At 40.1% G+C, this 17,297-nt stretch overlaps 2 protein-coding genes across 2 annotated transcripts; one reads left to right on the top strand and one right to left on the bottom strand.

Moving 5' to 3' along the window:
- Window positions 1–7,537: 7,537 nt before the first annotated feature.
- tufm (Tu translation elongation factor, mitochondrial) lies at window positions 7,538–11,809 on the bottom strand. The gene is made up of 10 exons (XM_084926323.1): window positions 11,677–11,809; window positions 10,904–10,950; window positions 10,675–10,813; window positions 10,384–10,550; window positions 9,996–10,265; window positions 9,606–9,738; window positions 8,798–8,902; window positions 8,504–8,655; window positions 8,165–8,284; window positions 7,538–7,984 (listed from the first exon to the last, which is right to left on the bottom strand). The coding sequence occupies exons 1-10, from the start codon at window positions 11,807–11,809 to the stop codon at window positions 7,814–7,816; spliced, it is 1,437 nt and encodes a 478-aa protein (XP_084782449.1). The 3' UTR covers window positions 7,538–7,813.
- A 602-nt stretch (window positions 11,810–12,411) lies between these two features.
- On the top strand, window positions 12,412–17,229 carry hspbp1 (HSPA (heat shock 70kDa) binding protein, cytoplasmic cochaperone 1). The gene is made up of 8 exons (XM_084926319.1): window positions 12,412–12,575; window positions 12,796–12,926; window positions 14,317–14,533; window positions 14,615–14,839; window positions 15,236–15,391; window positions 15,938–16,034; window positions 16,128–16,239; window positions 16,498–17,229. The coding sequence occupies exons 2-8, from the start codon at window positions 12,807–12,809 to the stop codon at window positions 16,576–16,578; spliced, it is 1,008 nt and encodes a 335-aa protein (XP_084782445.1). The 5' UTR covers window positions 12,412–12,575; window positions 12,796–12,806; the 3' UTR covers window positions 16,579–17,229.
- Window positions 17,230–17,297: the final 68 nt, after the last annotated feature.

Here is a 17,297-nt window from a genome sequence, read left to right as displayed (position 1 = left end):
GGCTGGTGATGAAACTAGACCATGGAAAATGAACCACAGATATGCTAACATGCTAACATTAGCTTACAATGGATTTGATCTGAGCACGTCCTTTATTATCTTCTGCTAAACCAGTGACTCCACAAAAAAGAGAATTTCTTTGGATGTTTGAACCCCGTAATAATGTAAAGTAAGCATGTTTGCTAGGTTTACCTAGATAACTTCACCTGGTGTTACTACCAAGGTCAGCAATGTTTCAGACATGCTTTTCTCACTTACAGCCCCTGAGCTACGATTGTACATTTCGCAGTTTGAGTCAGAACTTAGAAAACTCTCATTGGAAATAAATCTGTCCGTTCCTCTCAGAGGCAACAGACTATGAAAATAAAAATAAAACCGCCCACTTTTCTCCTTATAAATGTTATCCTGCAAATCAAAATGTCAACTTGAGCTGTGTGGATGTGAAAAAATATATTTAGAAATAAGCAAAGACTAATAAGATCTAACGACTCACTGGTTAAAAAAAACAAAACAAAAAAACTTGAAAGTTAATTTTGGAGGGACCTCATTGGCAACAGAAGAGTCTAATTAATGTCATCTGAAATGAAGCACTGTGCCATATGTGACCCATGGGACATAGAGTGGGCTAATACTGTGGCACATCTGAGCCCTTTATGAGGACAAATCCAAAAGGGGATGCCTGACAACAACAACTATGTTTATATAAAATCTGTTGATTCATAGAGTCTCAGATCAGAGGGGATTTTCAGAAGATATGTCATATTTCTTTCTGCAAAACAGGTATCTAGAGTAAAATCAGAACATTTTAACATTCACAATCAGTGCAAGCTAATCAAATCTTGTGCAAGATTCCTTGAACTGTTTATTCATTGAGATTAATGAATGTGAAAAAAAAGCTAAGCAAAGCAAAGTGACCCTGAGCGTCCCAGTTTTACTCTGACCTGCTCATCTGGTGGAAGACTACATGCAGGGCTAAAAAAAAAGACATGATAACAGCCACTGAACAGATGCACTTTATTAATTTTTGTTCTGCTATTTAATCTCTTTTTAACAGTCTGATGCTTTTCCTGAGGAGGGAATATTGTCTTAATCTTCCTTTTCGTCTTAATAAGAATAATAGGTCAGACTGTGTTTTATCTCAGGAGAGACAAATTAGTTTCCCCTCCATATTCATCAAACTAAAAACTCCATGTGGGTTAACTTAGGCACCTAACTGCCATTTCAGCACATTTCAACACATTTTTATATCTCTATATATTGCTGACTCGCGCTGAAACTATCAGAATAGGTTTGCTCTAGAAAACAAATGTTGGTTCAAATGCACCAAGAGTTTGATCAAAGAGTTTTTCCATGTAAAACAGGAAAAGGTTTAATACATCTGTCAGTGTATTGTAAATACATTTTTTGCTTCTGATCTGTCAGGCTGAATGTTCATAATTATAGACAGAGAGATATATACACTCACTAGCCAGCTGTCCAGCTCTCTTAATCAAATGTCTCATCAGCCCATCACATTGCAGCCACTGGGGAAGAAAAGTGATTTGAATGACTTTGAACATAGCACGGTTGTTGATGCTGGTGTGAGTCTTTCAGAAACTGCTCATCTACTGAGATCTTCCCACACAACAGAAGAAAATATTCAATGAGTTCCCTGAAAAAACGCTCTATTGATGGTAGAGGTCAGAACTGCTTCAAGGAAAGCAGCATATAATCATTTGTTACACCCAAAGTATGCAGAAGAGCATCTCCAAATGCAAAACACGTGAAATCTTATAGCAGATGGGCTACAGCAGCACAACGCCAGACTAGGTGCCGCTCTTGTCAGCTAAGAACAGGAAACTGAGGCAACAGATTGCACAGACTCACCACAATTAGACAGTGGAAGATTGGAAAAAGGTTATCTGGTCTTGTAATGTCAGAATCTGGCATGAACAGCATGAAAGCATGGATCCATCCTGCCTTGTTTGAACCATTCAATCAGGTGTTGATGGTCTAATGTTTCGGGTGATCTTCTGGTGGCAGGTGAACACACTGTGTACCTAATAAAATGGGGGGTGAGTGTAAGTTGGCACACGGTTTTATAAAAGTAAGGGATTGGAATTTTTAGTGTCTTGAGAAATAAATAAACTGGAAATACTCTTTTTGCCTGAAGGATTGAAATGACATCTAATGAACTGAACATCTCTGACCTCATTTTGCTCTTTTCCACTAAATGCATTTGAAGCCACAAAGAAGAAAAAAGAAAGACTCCTCCTCTCATTACCACAATAAAATCTGTCTGATAAAGCCAAGCTTTCCTTCTTTTTTGCCCTTTGTGGTAGTCAGACACTAAGGACATGAATAATCCTACAATAAGCATCTGATGAGTGCGTATGGTGTAGCGTGACTGAGGAAAGTAAGTGAGCCGTTTGATAAGCAGAAAGGAATGGACTTTGATTTATGGCTGTGATTTGGTTTGAGGGTATCTGGTTGGGGTCAGAGGTTTCTTCTTTCGCTCTTATGCAACCAATCAGTCACGTCTTTGCATACACACACGCAAGACTTGGCAGTTCTTTTGGATTTCGCTGCCCTGTAACCTTGAGCACTTGTAGAGGGATCACATGCACATATACTCACACCACAGAAATCTAATGTAGAGCCTTCATCACTGTTCCTGCTGTTGTTTAACAGGTTATTTTCACTCTCTTTAGCTCTCTTTCACAGTCACAGAAAGTCTCCACTGATAGGAAACACTCCAAATTTGGTTAAAATGTGCAAATATTTTATTGCCCCTATGTGTTGGTGGTACCTCTGTCTAATCGTAGTTCTACCCAGATCTAGTTTTACTCAATTACCAGCTAATGTGACCTGACATATCAGGAGTCAAAGTGAGGCTGTGAGAAATATTAAACTCGTGGCAAACTGTTCTGTATTTAATTACATTTGACTTTCATGCTATTAGTGCCAAATGAAAGCACAATCTCTTACTTTTATCCATCTGTATCCTCTGAGATGTGCTGTGTGTGATGGAAGGAGCACTGAGAATAAACCTGGGATCCTTCCCACCCACTCTGCACTGTTGTGGAGGATGAGAAGCCGTTGAGGGTCAGTCTTCAAACATGCAGAGTGGGTTGCTGAAAGGCAAATTCAGCCTTAATTGGACCAGCTCTATTCTTTACTTCAGCTCCTAGAAGGAGGTGGAGTGTGGAAAAAAGAAAATAACATGATGCAGCACTAACAGCTGCATTTCCATTCCTCAAGCAATAACTCCGGACATTTTAGACCTAGATTATATTCTATAAAGTCACGCATAGAGTTCAATTTGCGGAACTTACTAAACGCTGCAATCTCATTGTTTCTGGAGCTTTTGGTCAAGAAACAAACAAACAAAAGAAAACTTAACCCCAAAAGATGACACACTCTCTCTGTGCAAGAACATATATGGCATGTGTGCTACTTAACACTTTGCTTCCTGTTCCTGCATGTTCTATCTGTTGTTAAAATGCAACACATTGTTTTTAAAAAAGGTTAAATGTTACGAGACAGTATTTGGAACACATTTAAAAAAGGCAAAAAACCCAGAAGGATTGCTAATTTTGCTAATAAGCCAAAAAGTGCCAAAAAGTCAAACCACTGCCACGGCTGCTATACCCCCTTACAAAATGCCCAGCGTAGATGAGTTAGTGAAACAACTAGTCTTATTGTGTCTTGTGATACAACATACCCCCTCTATACTGCTTGAGGGTGTAACCATCGATATCCTTGCATCTGTCCATTGCCAACTATTACATCTTGCACAAATCCTGCCGACTCGTCCAGCTTTCTGCACACTCTGTTCAACGTCCGTATACTCGTCACCACACCATGTCTATGTGCTAAATAGTATTTTGAGTTTAATCTCAAAACGGACAAATTCTTAAAAAAAATTCTTTTATGTGTCTCTAATGCTCCTTCATAAAATGTGGCCCTTTTAGAGAAGACAAAAATAGCACTGTTGTTGCCTCCTCATTTCAGTTTAGTGGAGCTGAAAATGTTTAGGACAGGTTCAATAACAAAAACAGCCTGGAGCTTAACGTTGCTCCCATGTCGTTAATCATCACTTCAGAAAAACCTTAAAAGTTGATTTGAGGTCTCTGCATTTAGATCCTAGTTCAGCTTGATATAAATCCTAGTTAGCCAACGTTCATGTCCCAATAATCAGGCTCTGGGTAATGAGTCTTCACGTTGATAACGAAACCATTAAAGCTCTCGCTGGCCTTCCAGTGTCACTTCTAACCAAGACTGAACACGTCACGGAAACCACTGCAGCGTCTTCTTGCTATTATTATATTATATTGCAGCTTTTCCTTCCATTAACAGCAACACCGAGCAGCTAAGGCGGCGTCATGCTATTCTTTTGAGGGGTGTGACCAGCTTAAAGGTTAGAGTAGTGCACTCGTGAACGTAACATAGCTGGTAAGAAAAACACCACCCTGTCTGGGAAAGACTGTGGGAGGAAATCAGGGCGTTTTTGACTGCAGTGTAAACTATGATCAAATTCTAATAGAGACTGTGCTATAGAAGCCTGCTTGGATATTATTCTGTAATAAAGAAAAGGGGGAAAAATCTAAGAAATAATGAATTACTCGAGAAATGTGACTGTACACAACAGGTGCGACCACACTGACCTGTCAGGAAACTCAAGCTACAGTTTGCACAGACTCACCAAAATTGGGCAACAAAAGTTTGGAAAAATGCCACCTGGTCTGATGAGTTTTGTAAGAATTTAAGTAGCGTGAAAGCAGGGACCCATTCTGCCTTGTAGTTGTATCCATCTTCTAATGGCTGCTTCCAGTAAGATTTATCACAAACCTCAAATCAACTCAAACTGGTTTTGGTGAGTTCACAGTCACCAGATCTCAATCCAGCAGAGCATCTTTAGCATGTGATGGAACAAGAGAGTCACATCATGGACGTGCAGACAACAAATCTGCAGCAGCTGTGTGATGCTGTCATGTCAACATGACATAGACCAAATTTTTGAGGCAAGTTTCCAGCACCTTATTGAATCTATGGCATGAAGAATGGAGGCAGTTCTGCTGACCAAAAGAGATCCAACTAAGTCTAACAAGGTGTAACTAATAAAATGGCCAGTGAGTATATGTATACTTTCCTTCCTTCCACTGATTTTATTGCTAATTGTTGTTTTTAATAGTTGGGGAAACAAAAGCATTTAAACGGGCAGCACGGTGGTTAACACTGTTGTCGCACAGCAAGAAGGTGCTGAGTTCAATGCCACCATCAGGTCTTTCTGTGTGGAGTTTGCATGTTCTCCCAGTGTTTGGGTGGGTTCTCTGGCTTCCTCCCACCGTCCAAAGACATGCAGTTTGTGGGGATAGGTTAATTGATGAATCCAAATTGCCCATAGGTGTGAAAGTGAGTGCGAATGGTGGTCTGTCTCTGTGTGTTGGCCCTGCGACAGACTGGGATAGGCTCCAGCACCCCCTGCGACCCTGAAAAGGATAAGCAGAAGCGAATGGAAATGTTTAAACCAGTCTTTATCAAAACATGATTATAATCAATAAAATTTTATACTGTCTGTGAATAAAAGCTTCTTTTTTTAAATTCAGGCAACCAAACAAGTTATGCTGAGAGCTGACAGAGGTCCAACCTAACCCTGTAACCAAGTCTCGACCCTAAAACATCTCTTGTTGCTAAAATGAAGACGAAAACTTGCATGATTCAGCAAACATCCCCAGCAGGTTTAAACACAGCTGAACCACATTCAGCATTAAGTGTTAACACACAGCCAAGGTTTGTATCAGTGAAACATACTACGGTTTTCAGTCTGGTCATCTGTGTCTGTCTCGCAGAGGTAACTTTGCTCATGGAGATGTTTACCCTCCAGCTGAGCACATCACTCAGTAGTACTTGCTGCTCCAGCCTCGATTCCTGCAGACATACAGTATTTGATTACAGCACGGAGCTGATTGGATTACAGGAGGCACTGACTCAAATACCGACAGCAAACATGGAGCAACTGGAGCGCTTCCTTCTGGGAATGAACGAGCAGAGGGACACTGACTGCTCAGTGCACACTGAGGTCAGGCTGGCTGAGACCTGCTGAAAGGCTCTAAAGTCGAACGCTGTCACCATCCAACAGCTATGAAACAATCTTCCCATTAATCTCATTTGATGCACATGGTTGTTTGGTTATGTTAAAAAAAAAACTGTTTTTCTTAACCTGAAAAATTTGACCTGCAGTATCGACTCTTTTTTGAATGAGTATTTGGGTGAGTTTTATACACTGTATGCACCCACCGTTTAATGTAAACGTTACTTATCCTCATGTTAGTTAGTAGTTCATTTGGTTGGCCTCTGCTTTTAAAGAAACTTCACCCTCAGCCTCCACCTTTGCTCAGATCAGGGAGGATGGGTGCAGCACACATGTAACTGAAGAAAACAAAGAAAAACAATCATGAATGCTACTTAATTATCCCTCAACCCATATAAACCAATCATCTAGAATACAGTGCAGTGTGATTTTGTGTATTAAAACAAATTTACCAAAAATTAATCATCAATCCATTCTCTTGTGCTTATCTGGGTCGTGGGGGCAGGGGTTTGGGGGCTAACCCAGCTATCACGGGGCCAGAGCCAGGGTACACCATGGACAGGTCGCCAGCTCGTCACAAAGCTAACACAGAGAGGCAGACAACCATTCCTACTCTTTAATTAACCTGACCCCACTAACTGTGGGAGGAAGCCAGAGTACCCGTGAGAGAACATGCAAACTCCACACACAAAGGCTCAGGACAACATGCTGGATTCAAACCCCACACTCGCTTCCGTAACTGCAAAACTAAATTACATGTAAGAGAGATTAGGGAGCATATAATCTTAAATCTGTATCTGAAAAAAACAAAAATAAAACAACTTTAAAGGACCTTAAAAAAGTCTAAAGAACTATTGCTCAAAGTTTGGCTCCTATTGTGGGATGTCGACTTTTTCACATTGCTGAGCATCAAACTGTTAATGAGGCGGCTCGGCAAAATCCTGTAGTTGGGTTTGTAGTTTGTTTTCAGTGTATTATACCTCATAAACGATACAACAGACTTTGACTCTTTGATGAGGAACTTCTTTGCTGCCCTCTTGTGGCTTCTTAATCTTTCTACACACAGGGATACTGTTTGTGCTGTGCAGTCATGTTGTGTAAAATATAATTGTAAGTGACCGACTCAGAAATTTAATGTGAGACTTTCCTAAAAATACAATAAAACATAGTTTTAAATGAATTAATTTTCTGCATTAGTAGTTTTATTTTTTTTTACCAAACTATAAATGTTCCCATTTAGGGAAATGTCCATAATGTAGTAGCAGAAAATTACCAGGACATTTTCCTCTTTTTAACTTTATTGATATTTTTTTTGTTTTGCGGTGAATCCAAAGCAGTTATTTACTTTTGTCAGCAATCGTGTGGTTTAAAAAAAACAAAAAAAACTAATCTTCTCTGCAGCATCTGTGTTGTTTTAACAAGCACATGAATACACGAGCAAGTAGCACAAAACAAAGGAGACGGTTTTATTATTAAATACATTTTATTACATAAATGACATAATGTTGACTGACAGTGGAACATCACAGGTGTTTTAGTCGCACCTGCACAACAGAGCCATGCGTTTTTGCGAGTCCTCTCCTGAATCCTGTTCATCTGCGTGTGTTTATGTATTGTTCATTTGTATTTCTATAATTATTCGATCTGACCAGACACAGACAGCCACACATTCAACCTCCTGCCTGACACACCCCCTCAACCCACTCCATCCCTGAGCCCAGCCCTCTGCAGAGGCCCTCCTCAGCCCCAGTTGCACTGGTCTTCATCTGTAGTTGTCATAATCTCTGTGACCAGCCCGGTGCCGATGGTCCTGTTTCCGTCTCTCAGAGTGAACCTCTGGCCTTTCTCCAGAACCATCGGCTGGCGGAGAGTGAGCGTCAATGAGGTGTCCTCACCTGGCATCACCATTTCCTAAAGGAAAGCAAAAAAGAGCAAGAAAACCATCAGTTTCCTCTGAAATCAGTGTTTATAAATGCAGAAAGCAGTAAATGAGAGGCAACACCAGCTTTAATCACCACTCAATGCTTCAAACAACACTTGAAAGGTTTAAGATGTCATACAACACTTACAACTACACACACAGACACACACCTTGTCAGCAGGTAAAGTGACCCTGCAGGCCATGTCCCAGGTGAGAGAAAACATGACGGGCATGAAGTTGGTGACAAACGGCTTGTGTCTGCCTCCCTCCTCCTTACTCAGTACATAGACCTGTAACACAGAGCGCACACAGACACACACAGCAGAGTTCCAGTTATATATAAACACGTACTACTGCTTATAAAACTGTGATAACTGTAGAAAACTCATAAATATTTTTTTTAAATCTCAATAAAAGGTGGTGCTATTCCTGATCTGTCCACTGAGTGTCACACTGCCCCAATTTAAATAATTAAAACCCTCTGTAGTCAAACTCTGTGGCTCTCACACCTGAGCTCTGACTTTCTGGTGAGGCATGATGCACCCTGGCTTGCACATCACCATCCCTCTCCTCATGTCCTCCCTCTTCAGGCCTCGGACCAGAGCGCCCAAGTTATCTCCTGCCTCTGCCCGGTCCAGAGACTTGTGGAACATCTCAATACCTGCACGCAAGAAAAATAAAAACAAAAATTAACTAAGCTGGAAGACAAATGAAGGGGATGCACACTTCAAGATACATTTCATTTGCATGTTGTCATGTTTTATCCATGATTTCATATCCTAACATCATAGGAGGTTCCTCACCTGTCACTACAGACTTGAAGCTGCGGTTGTGACCCACAAACTCACAGTCGTCTCCTTTCTTGATGACGCCCCTCTCCAGAGTGCCCGTCACAACCGTACCCCTGCCTGCAACACAAGCAGGAACCTTCAGACTCAAAGTACACGACACTTTCGCTCTCGGGTCAGAAACAGAGTCAGAGATCTGCAATATTCTTACTACTAATTGGTAAAATCACTAATGAGTTGTGCTACTGACGCTCCAAAGCTGTGACTGCATCATGACAAAATTAACTTTGAAGACGTCCTTGGTGGGATATGAAAAACAAAAACACCGTACAAATGTTTCTTTGGAGCTTTGCTGGAAGCTGCACTGTTCAGTGCAGCAAAGCTCTGCAACATGTGACAAAACTGCACAATACATCACTGGAGCATCGATCTCTATGGCAAAGTTGATACCCAGATTTTCAAGCTCAGGTCCTTTTGACTCATTTTACTGTTTGCATATTAATTTCTTTTATAAATTTCTTTAAATCTTTATTTGTACTTTGCCTAAAATATTTAGAATTGTTGTGCATGATGAAAGTCTGACAAAGTAACGGAGCCAAGGATTGTTAAAAATTCAGCTTTATTTCTTAAAAGAGTGAATCTTGATTTGGATGTTTAGATTTTTGGGGTCTGCATCCTGGTTTAAAAACAGTTTATGGTTTTCTTTTGTTTTTCCATTTGCCTACAACTTTACATGATGCAGCCAATGGAAATCAAGAGAAATCACCATTATTTCTACCCAACTAGCTTCAGACTGACAATATCAGATAGTGTTTTCTCCTACCTGGGATTGAATAAACCCCTTCAATGGGCAGAAGGAAAGGTTTTTCCAGCTCTCTTTTGGGCAAAGGAACGTAAGAGTCCACAATCTCCAGCAGTTTCATCACTGCATTCACCCCCAGCTCAGGAGCTTTGTTCTGAAGTAAAGGGGGGAAAAATCTAATTAAAACACATCACATTCTAGTTTAAAACTTGTTCTCCACCACTGAGGAAAATAAAATAAATGAAAATACAAACTTGCCTGAGGTTACCTCAAAATTTTGACTTGACAGCTTTAAAATTCAAATTATTTTCTCAGAAGCTGAATATTTGAGATCACCTAAAATTTTGACTTCTGGATGTCAAAATTAAATTGCTCTGAAATTTCATTGACTGACAAAGTGTTTCTCCTCACCTCCAGAGCACAGAGTGCAGAGCCAATCACAACGGGTGTGTTCTCGCCGTCGTAGCCAAACTCTGTGAGCAGCTCGCGGATCTCGATCTCCACCAGCTCCAGCATCTCCTTGTCCTCCACGGCGTCTGCCTTGTTGATGAAAACCACCACGTGCTCTACACCGATCTGCCGGGCCAACAGCAGGTGCTCACGTGTCTGAGGCATCTGGCCGTCAGTGGCTGCCACCACCAGAATGCAGCCATCCATCTGAGCTGTGCCTGTGATCATGTTCTGAAAAAGAAAAGCAGACACATTTCTAATAGGATCAAACAAACAGGCGGGATTACAACCTGGTAACATCAGGCTGCATCCAGGTAAAAGAAAAGGAAAAAAAAAAAAAAAAGAATACCTTGACGTAGTCAGCGTGTCCAGGGCAGTCTGTGTGAGCATAATGTCTGTTGGCTGTGGTGTATTCTACATGCGAGGCGTTGATGGTAATTCCTCTGGCTTTCTCCTCAGGGGCATTGTCAATGTCCTCATACTTCTTGTAGCGGGCACCACCAGCATCAGCGAGCACTGGGGAGGATCGAATTGAGTGATAGAAATTCACCTTACAAAATTCACTAAACAAAGTTATTACACACATTAACATCAGACTGTGTCCAGACCGGTGTGACAGCAGCAGCTTGAGTGGGTCTACCTTTTGTGATGGCTGCCGTCAGGGTGGTTTTGCCATGATCGACGTGGCCGATCGTCCCGATGTTTACGTGGGGCTTGTCTCTGCTGTATGTCTTCTTCGCCTCCGCAGCGAAGGTTCGCCGGCTCAGAGGCACAGCACACTGCGTGACAAAGAAGAACCCAATAATTTAACCACTGCAAAAAATCAGTGCTTCACAGCGTGCAGCATGCCGTTTCATGCAACTACTTACCAATTTGAAGGAGCTGTGCAGGAGGCTTGGTGAAGAAAGCTGAAGGGCTGAGAAGAGGGAATCAAAAAAAACTTACATAAAGAGTGACTATTTGGTGCCACAACACAATAATTAAAACATTGCCAAATATATTTAAACTATGTATCTTTCTAAAATGCGGAAATATGTATTAATTCTGTGTCAGTGAACATTTAGGTGTCCATGCCCTTATTTCCCTTTCAATGAGTGCAGTCGTGCCCTCACATAGATGAGATTAGCACTGACTGCCACACACATTTTTCCTCAAAATCTCAGCCAGCATGTCTGCACAGCTCCGGATGTATTGCACTCGCACCGGCCGTGATGCTTATGTGCCATATAGAGCGCTAATAAAAAGAGTTTTGCATAAACCAGGTAGGCTATATCATGCTAACAGCTGCAGCTAACATTAATCCATTTTTATGACTTTAGATCCAAAAAGGACGGCGTCACCTCTCTTTAAAGACTACCTATATCAACAGTATGTTTCCCTTCGTTTCTGGTTACCAGGTGCTGATTTTAGTAATCATTCTTCATCCTCGGTTAGTCTTATTGTTAGCTAACCGTCACTGGTAACGTGACCTTGCTCTGCTGTCGGAAGACACAGCATCACATTTTATTTTCATATTCTTGTACTTCTAAATGTCCGAACAGTGTTTGATATTATGTATAAATCAATAAAGGTGGTGTAAATCAATTAGCTGTCAGAAATGCAAGCAGAGTCACATAGTTTAAATGAATTAAACAATATTTACCGGACAAACACGCACGCAGCCCCACAAGCGCCGCCATCTTTCCTGGCTTGACAAACCAAAGACGATCGGAATTCAAGAAAATAATCTCCCAGCCCCAACGATGTCGTTCCTTTACGTACATGCACATGCGCATGTTTAAGTTGGTGCGTAAAATGTTCACATTGCAAAACAGTAACTATTAATGTAACTACTACTAATACTACTATTGTATGTTATTATATTAGACTAAGCAAAAGACTAAAACCCATTTAAAGAAAGTATGAGTTATGTAGCTATTATGATAAAAATAAGAGAGCAATCCCAAGTAGCCTGAACTTAATGTTTGTTAATAATATGTTTGCTGATATCTAAAAGGCAAATATTATTTTTTACATTCATTATTAAGGTGTGTGTATTTTATAACAGATACATAAATAATACCAAACATATCGCAATCGATATGCCTTAGTTTCTTCTGACACGTTTCTTCTGGGATTTGCATATATTTATTTTGATGTAATTAATTCTCTTTGTAAATTGTGCGTACCAGCGTTACTGGATTACCGTAACTATACTAGTATAGGAAAAAATTGCGTCTATGAATTTTTAAATATTGAGGTAATACTGTCAGTCAGATGTTCAGCATTATAATTTTGAAAAGCTGACTTTAAAGCAAAAATGGAAAGTCTAAAATGACGTTGATTTGAGAGCAAAGAGTATCCAAAAATGACTTTGCTTGCCCGTTTGATTTACTTTTTACGGTAAAACATGGCGCCCCCCTTGCCACTCGTGAGATGAAGAGCTAGCTAGAACGTTCCAGCGCTTTCACGTTTCTGTGTTTATAGAGGGAGAGAGCTGTATTTGAGCTCAGAGAGAAACTTTGTCTGTTACCTTTACGTTCTTTTGGAGTCGGTTTAAAGGTAAGTGGGTAATAATACCCTTTGTTATAAGAGGCTAGCAGCAGGTTTTGCATTATTAGCAGAGCTGTATGTTTGTAGTAAAGTATGATCCTGGTATATAAACTGTGGGGCTTTACCTGGTACCACTGTTAGTACACTTAAATTAATCTGAGGTTATTTTGAAATCTTCCTTTAGTTGTCTTGTTGATTTTTTTTTTCTTTTCTCCACTTTACCCTTTAGCTGTTAACACCATGTCAGAAGACAGACAGACCAGGAGACATCCCCAGAACCTCCAAGGGGTCCTTCAGCTCGCAGTGGAGGCTGGATCCGCTGCAGAGGGTCCTGCCCCTCCTGAACCCATGTCAGAAGAGGTACGTACTTGTACCCTAAGCAGGATCAGGCCAGATGACCACACAAACTGTTGGGTGTCGACTTTGTAGCTCACACCAGGACACACATGCTTGTAGCATAGCTTCATAATGTGGCTTTGACAGAACTAAGGCTTAAATAAGTAGAATGAGCAACTAGTCAACTAAAAGCCTCATTTGCGTGGGGATATAATAATAATAACGTAGTAGAGTAGATCCAAAAATGATAACAACAACAATAATAAATACTTTTGTTTTTACAGTAGCAACATGTGTTGCTCCGCTTTGCAAAACATCCCACCATAAACTATTGATATATCACATTTTCATAGTTTTCAGAGTGCTTTGAGAGACAAAAGTATAATACTGCATTCAAACAGAAAGCCGGACATTGTGGCCAGAAATGAACAGGACAAAACTGGATCACAGAAAACTTTTAATTTAAGTAGTGAACAAGGTATAGAAATTATATCAATCAGAACTGCTGGCAGCCCCCCACCCCACTCAGTCCTCAGTATTTTGGTAGGAAGGGGATATCTTTGACAACACTTTTAAATTTGATAAGTAAATAAATGGCATTGCCATCAATGATGTTCTCTCTTAGCTTGATCTATCACAAATGTTTTTATTCAATTGTCAGCCAATAACTGATACTACTTAGGGGCTTGATATCTTAAACCTACAGTGCTATGTATACTGTTAATTTGCTGTAGATGGTTTTTCAGGCATGCTTCTTCCTCTTGTGTCCTCCCTTTGTGCAGTTTCCTCAAATTCAGGAAACCTTGCACACCTTGCAGCTCTCTGGGAATGACTGTGTTGGTTCTAAAACACTGTTTCAAACTATTAAAAACTTTGACTTTTTTTTAAATTTTAATTAAAGAAATTGTAACAATGTTTAAAGATAAAATGTTAAACTGTTTTTTGCTAAGTTTTCTGTCTTGTGTAGACACAGCAATGGCCTTGTCTCTTAAGTTTGATGCCTTTTTTGTGCTTGAATGTCAAGTGGTTCAACAGACAAACAAAGAAGCATTCTTCTAAAAATGGTCAGGTAGAAGGACTGGACTGAAAGTCAGTTTTTAAAAAAAGAAGCCAATGTTGAAAGAAAAACTTTGAAAGACCTTTGGAAATCCTGGAGAGTTATTGCTCAACTATTGCTTAAAAATTCAAAGAAAGACTTTCTTGGAAGTCAAATATAAAGAAATGAGGAGTGACTCAAGACTTTCGTACAGTAATATATAATTGCACATCACTTGAAATCTCATGTGTCTGAGTAAGACACTGATGTCCACATCCTTTATTTTTATTTTTTTTCTTAATGCGTGCTTGGAGGTATCACATCAGAGAATTTGAATTCAGCATGACAAACTGCTCTTTTTTTGTGCCTTTCTTCCAGAGGAAAACATGGCTGAGAGAAGCTCTTACAGAACTGTGCAAAGGGCAGATGGATGAAGTGGAGCAGATGAAGCAGTGCTTGGCTGTTCTGTGCAAAGAAGGAAGTGAAAGGGAGAGGGGTGGAGAGGAAGATAGGGAAGATGATGATGAGGACGATGAGCGGGAAATGGCCTTTGAGATGCTGTCCGAGCTGTGTGAGAATCTGGACAATGCCAGAGGTAATAAATGGTATTAGAGCAGAGGGCACACTAAAGACAGCATGTGTTCACTGTACGCTCACTGCATCCTGTCCTCTGCAGACCTGATGACCCTTGGTGGGCTGGAGTTGTGCGTCTCCCAGTATCTTAATCATGCCCAAAGTGGGTTGAGGTGGCGTGCTGCCCAGCTCATTGCCTCCTGTGCCCAGAACATGCCACAGCTGCAGTTCCACTTGCTTAGCATCGGGGCGCTGCCGAAGCTGCTGCAGCTGACAGATTCTGACCCAAACCCCACCGTCAGGGTGAAAGCTCTTTACGCTGTCTCATGTGAGTAGAGCCATAACGCACGCATGCTTCAAAACTGAGCTTCATGACAACAAGCCTGCAACCAATTGCTGCACATCAGTCATTTCACATACATGATCCAGAACCTCGGATTGTCCATGTCACAGTCTGCGAATTTTAGTGCGGTCAACAGTTGGTTCCCATAGTTGATGTTTTAGATGGACAGGCTATTCAACAGCTATTTTTAGTGGCCAGCCTCCCAACTGTATCACCTGTGTTTATGATATTGTTATATCTCATGTTTCCTGTCAATTCAACTTTAAGCCTTAATTATCTGTTGCTTTCTTCTTTAGTGCCAAATGACACATGGCACCGTCTCTTTGTCCCAGCTCTGTGCTTCACAACCCTCAACAAAACTGTGTCCTGTCGTAATCATAGGTCTGGTTCGAGAGCAGGAGGCAGGTCTCCAGGCCTTCCTGTCCCACGATGGATTCTCAGTGCTGATGCGAGGCATGCAGTCAGAGAACGAGAAGCTCAGAACCAAGTCGGCTTTCCTGTTGCTCAATCTGCTGATGTCACATCCCGAACAGAAAGGTATGGATGGGAAGGACATTCAGACAGGATAGCGCTGTAAACCTGCACCAGTACCAGTAGGTTTACTTTGACAATACAACACTTTGTAGCCTTTTATTAAGACACAACATGGTTATAGAGCTTATAGAGACACCTTTTCTGTGGAAAATGAAGATATTTTATTTGCAGCTTTGCTCTTCATCCATGATTAGTCGCCAATATGGCAAGTTCTGCAGTTAAAGGGTAAAATAACATAAAAAGTTTTTAAACAATTTTTTTAACAATTAAATCTCGTGTTAAAACTTTTATACTTTCTCCCTTTTAGTTTTATCCTTGCAGTATGTGTGTTTCTCACTGATCTTGCTACCTTTGTCTGGGAAAAACTATTTTATTCTTAACTACACATACATAGTAGACCATAACAAGAAGAACCACAGCAGATTTTTTACTTTGGATATTTAATTGGTTTACTCTTTAAACATCTATCTAAAGTTTTTGCAAGCTTTTCTTAAAACATGGCTTGATATACATAAACTCAGACATATTCCTGATTATTTTCCCCCGCAGACACACTTGTCGCCATGGGTATGGTACAGCAGCTGGTATCAGTTCTCCGTACACCGCATTCACCCGTCCATGAACATGTGCTTGGTGCCCTTTGCTGGTAAGAAACATTCATTATGATACTGAAAATCTGACATTATTTCATGGATGGTATTAGTAACTGTACCCGTCCTTGTTTCTGATGGTGGTGTAGTCTGGTCGAAGACTTTCCACAAGGGCTCAATGACTGCAGGAATCCTGCTCTGGGCCTTGAGGAATTACTCAGACAGAGATCCAAAGAGCTCCAAGGCAAAGAAGAAAGTCAGGTAATTCATGTGCCTGAGAATCAGATCGTAAAACTCGATAGAAATGTTGTGATTATGCTACAAAATTTCATTTCAGTCATGAAATGTGTTTTTTCCATGTAAAACTAGAGGTGATTGTGGTTAAAGGCTAACTAGTTGTAAACAATAAAGAGATATAGAACAGATTTTTCTTTTTTAAGTTTAAAAGACTGAAAATTAAAAAAAATAAGCTGAATCTTCGATTTCTGCCTCTTAAAGTCACATGTTTGTTTCCAACAGGAAGAACTTGATTTCTGTGAGCGACTCAGGGTTATGTGTTTCTCCAGGCAGCAGTCAGATGACACAGGGATGGATCGTTGATTTTCTAATTCTTTCTTTGTTTGCTTGTTGTTGTTGTTTTTATACCCTGACATGTTTTGGCATCAGTATGAAAAGATAACAGAACATTCATGAGCTGGGACATGTTTTTTGTTGTTGTTGTTGTTGTTGTTGTTGTTGTTGTTTGGTCTGTTAAGACAGTTGCACGTGATCCAGTACCTGGATTTTACTGTGTAAATAATTGTACTGTATATTGTAATGTATAAAACAACTATTTCAGTCCAATGTTTGCCATTCTTAATATCTTAACTGTCATCCCAAGCATCTCCATTAAAGGTAGTATGTATAGTACTCTATTTTAATTGGCAGAACACAAATGCTGAATTTAGTTAAATCTATTTTATTATAGTATGCTTTAGTTTTCATTTCCTGTCTCTTTTCAGTTTTTCTTGAAACAAAACTCCCAGCTGTTGACATAATATTTATTACTGTTAATAAAACATGGGATTACGTGTATAAACATACAGTATAATAAGCAGTTCACATCATGCCATCATATGCACAATCTACATGTAAACATGGATGTCAAAGAAAATATTTTGATCAGTAAATCACAGAATATAAATATTATAAACAGAAGTTTACTGAATGTTTTTCCATTTCATTTGGAAATAAATTCTTTCATTTCTAGAACATTGCAAATTGAATGTATTTCCTTTTCTTTGTTTGTTTGTTGTTGTTTTTTTAACCACTTCTAGCAA

Source organism: Perissodus microlepis, chromosome 4 (assembly GCF_051167445.1).
Source record: "Perissodus microlepis isolate ML-2025 ecotype Zambia chromosome 4, ASM5116744v1, whole genome shotgun sequence".
Classification (NCBI taxonomy): domain Eukaryota; kingdom Metazoa; phylum Chordata; class Actinopteri; order Cichliformes; family Cichlidae; genus Perissodus; species Perissodus microlepis.
This window is presented reverse-complemented; position numbering and strand designations above follow the sequence as displayed.

Coding starts and splice junctions, on each gene's coding strand:
- tufm (XM_084926323.1), bottom strand. CDS start 11,809: ATGCGCATGTGCATGTACGTAAAGGAACGACATCGTTGGGGCTGGGAG. Junction 8,903..9,605: donor AGGGGTTTATTCAATCCCAG/GTAGGAGAAAAC, acceptor CTTGTGTTGCAG/GCAGGGGTACGGTTGTGACG. Junction 8,285..8,503: donor ACCAGAAAGTCAGAGCTCAG/GTGTGAGAGCCA, acceptor TCTGTGTTACAG/GTCTATGTACTGAGTAAGGA.
- hspbp1 (XM_084926319.1), top strand. CDS start 12,807: ATGTCAGAAGACAGACAGACCAGGAGACATCCCCAGAACCTCCAAGGG. Junction 14,534..14,614: donor GAATCTGGACAATGCCAGAG/GTAATAAATGGT, acceptor TGTCCTCTGCAG/ACCTGATGACCCTTGGTGGG. Junction 16,035..16,127: donor GTGCTTGGTGCCCTTTGCTG/GTAAGAAACATT, acceptor ATGGTGGTGTAG/TCTGGTCGAAGACTTTCCAC.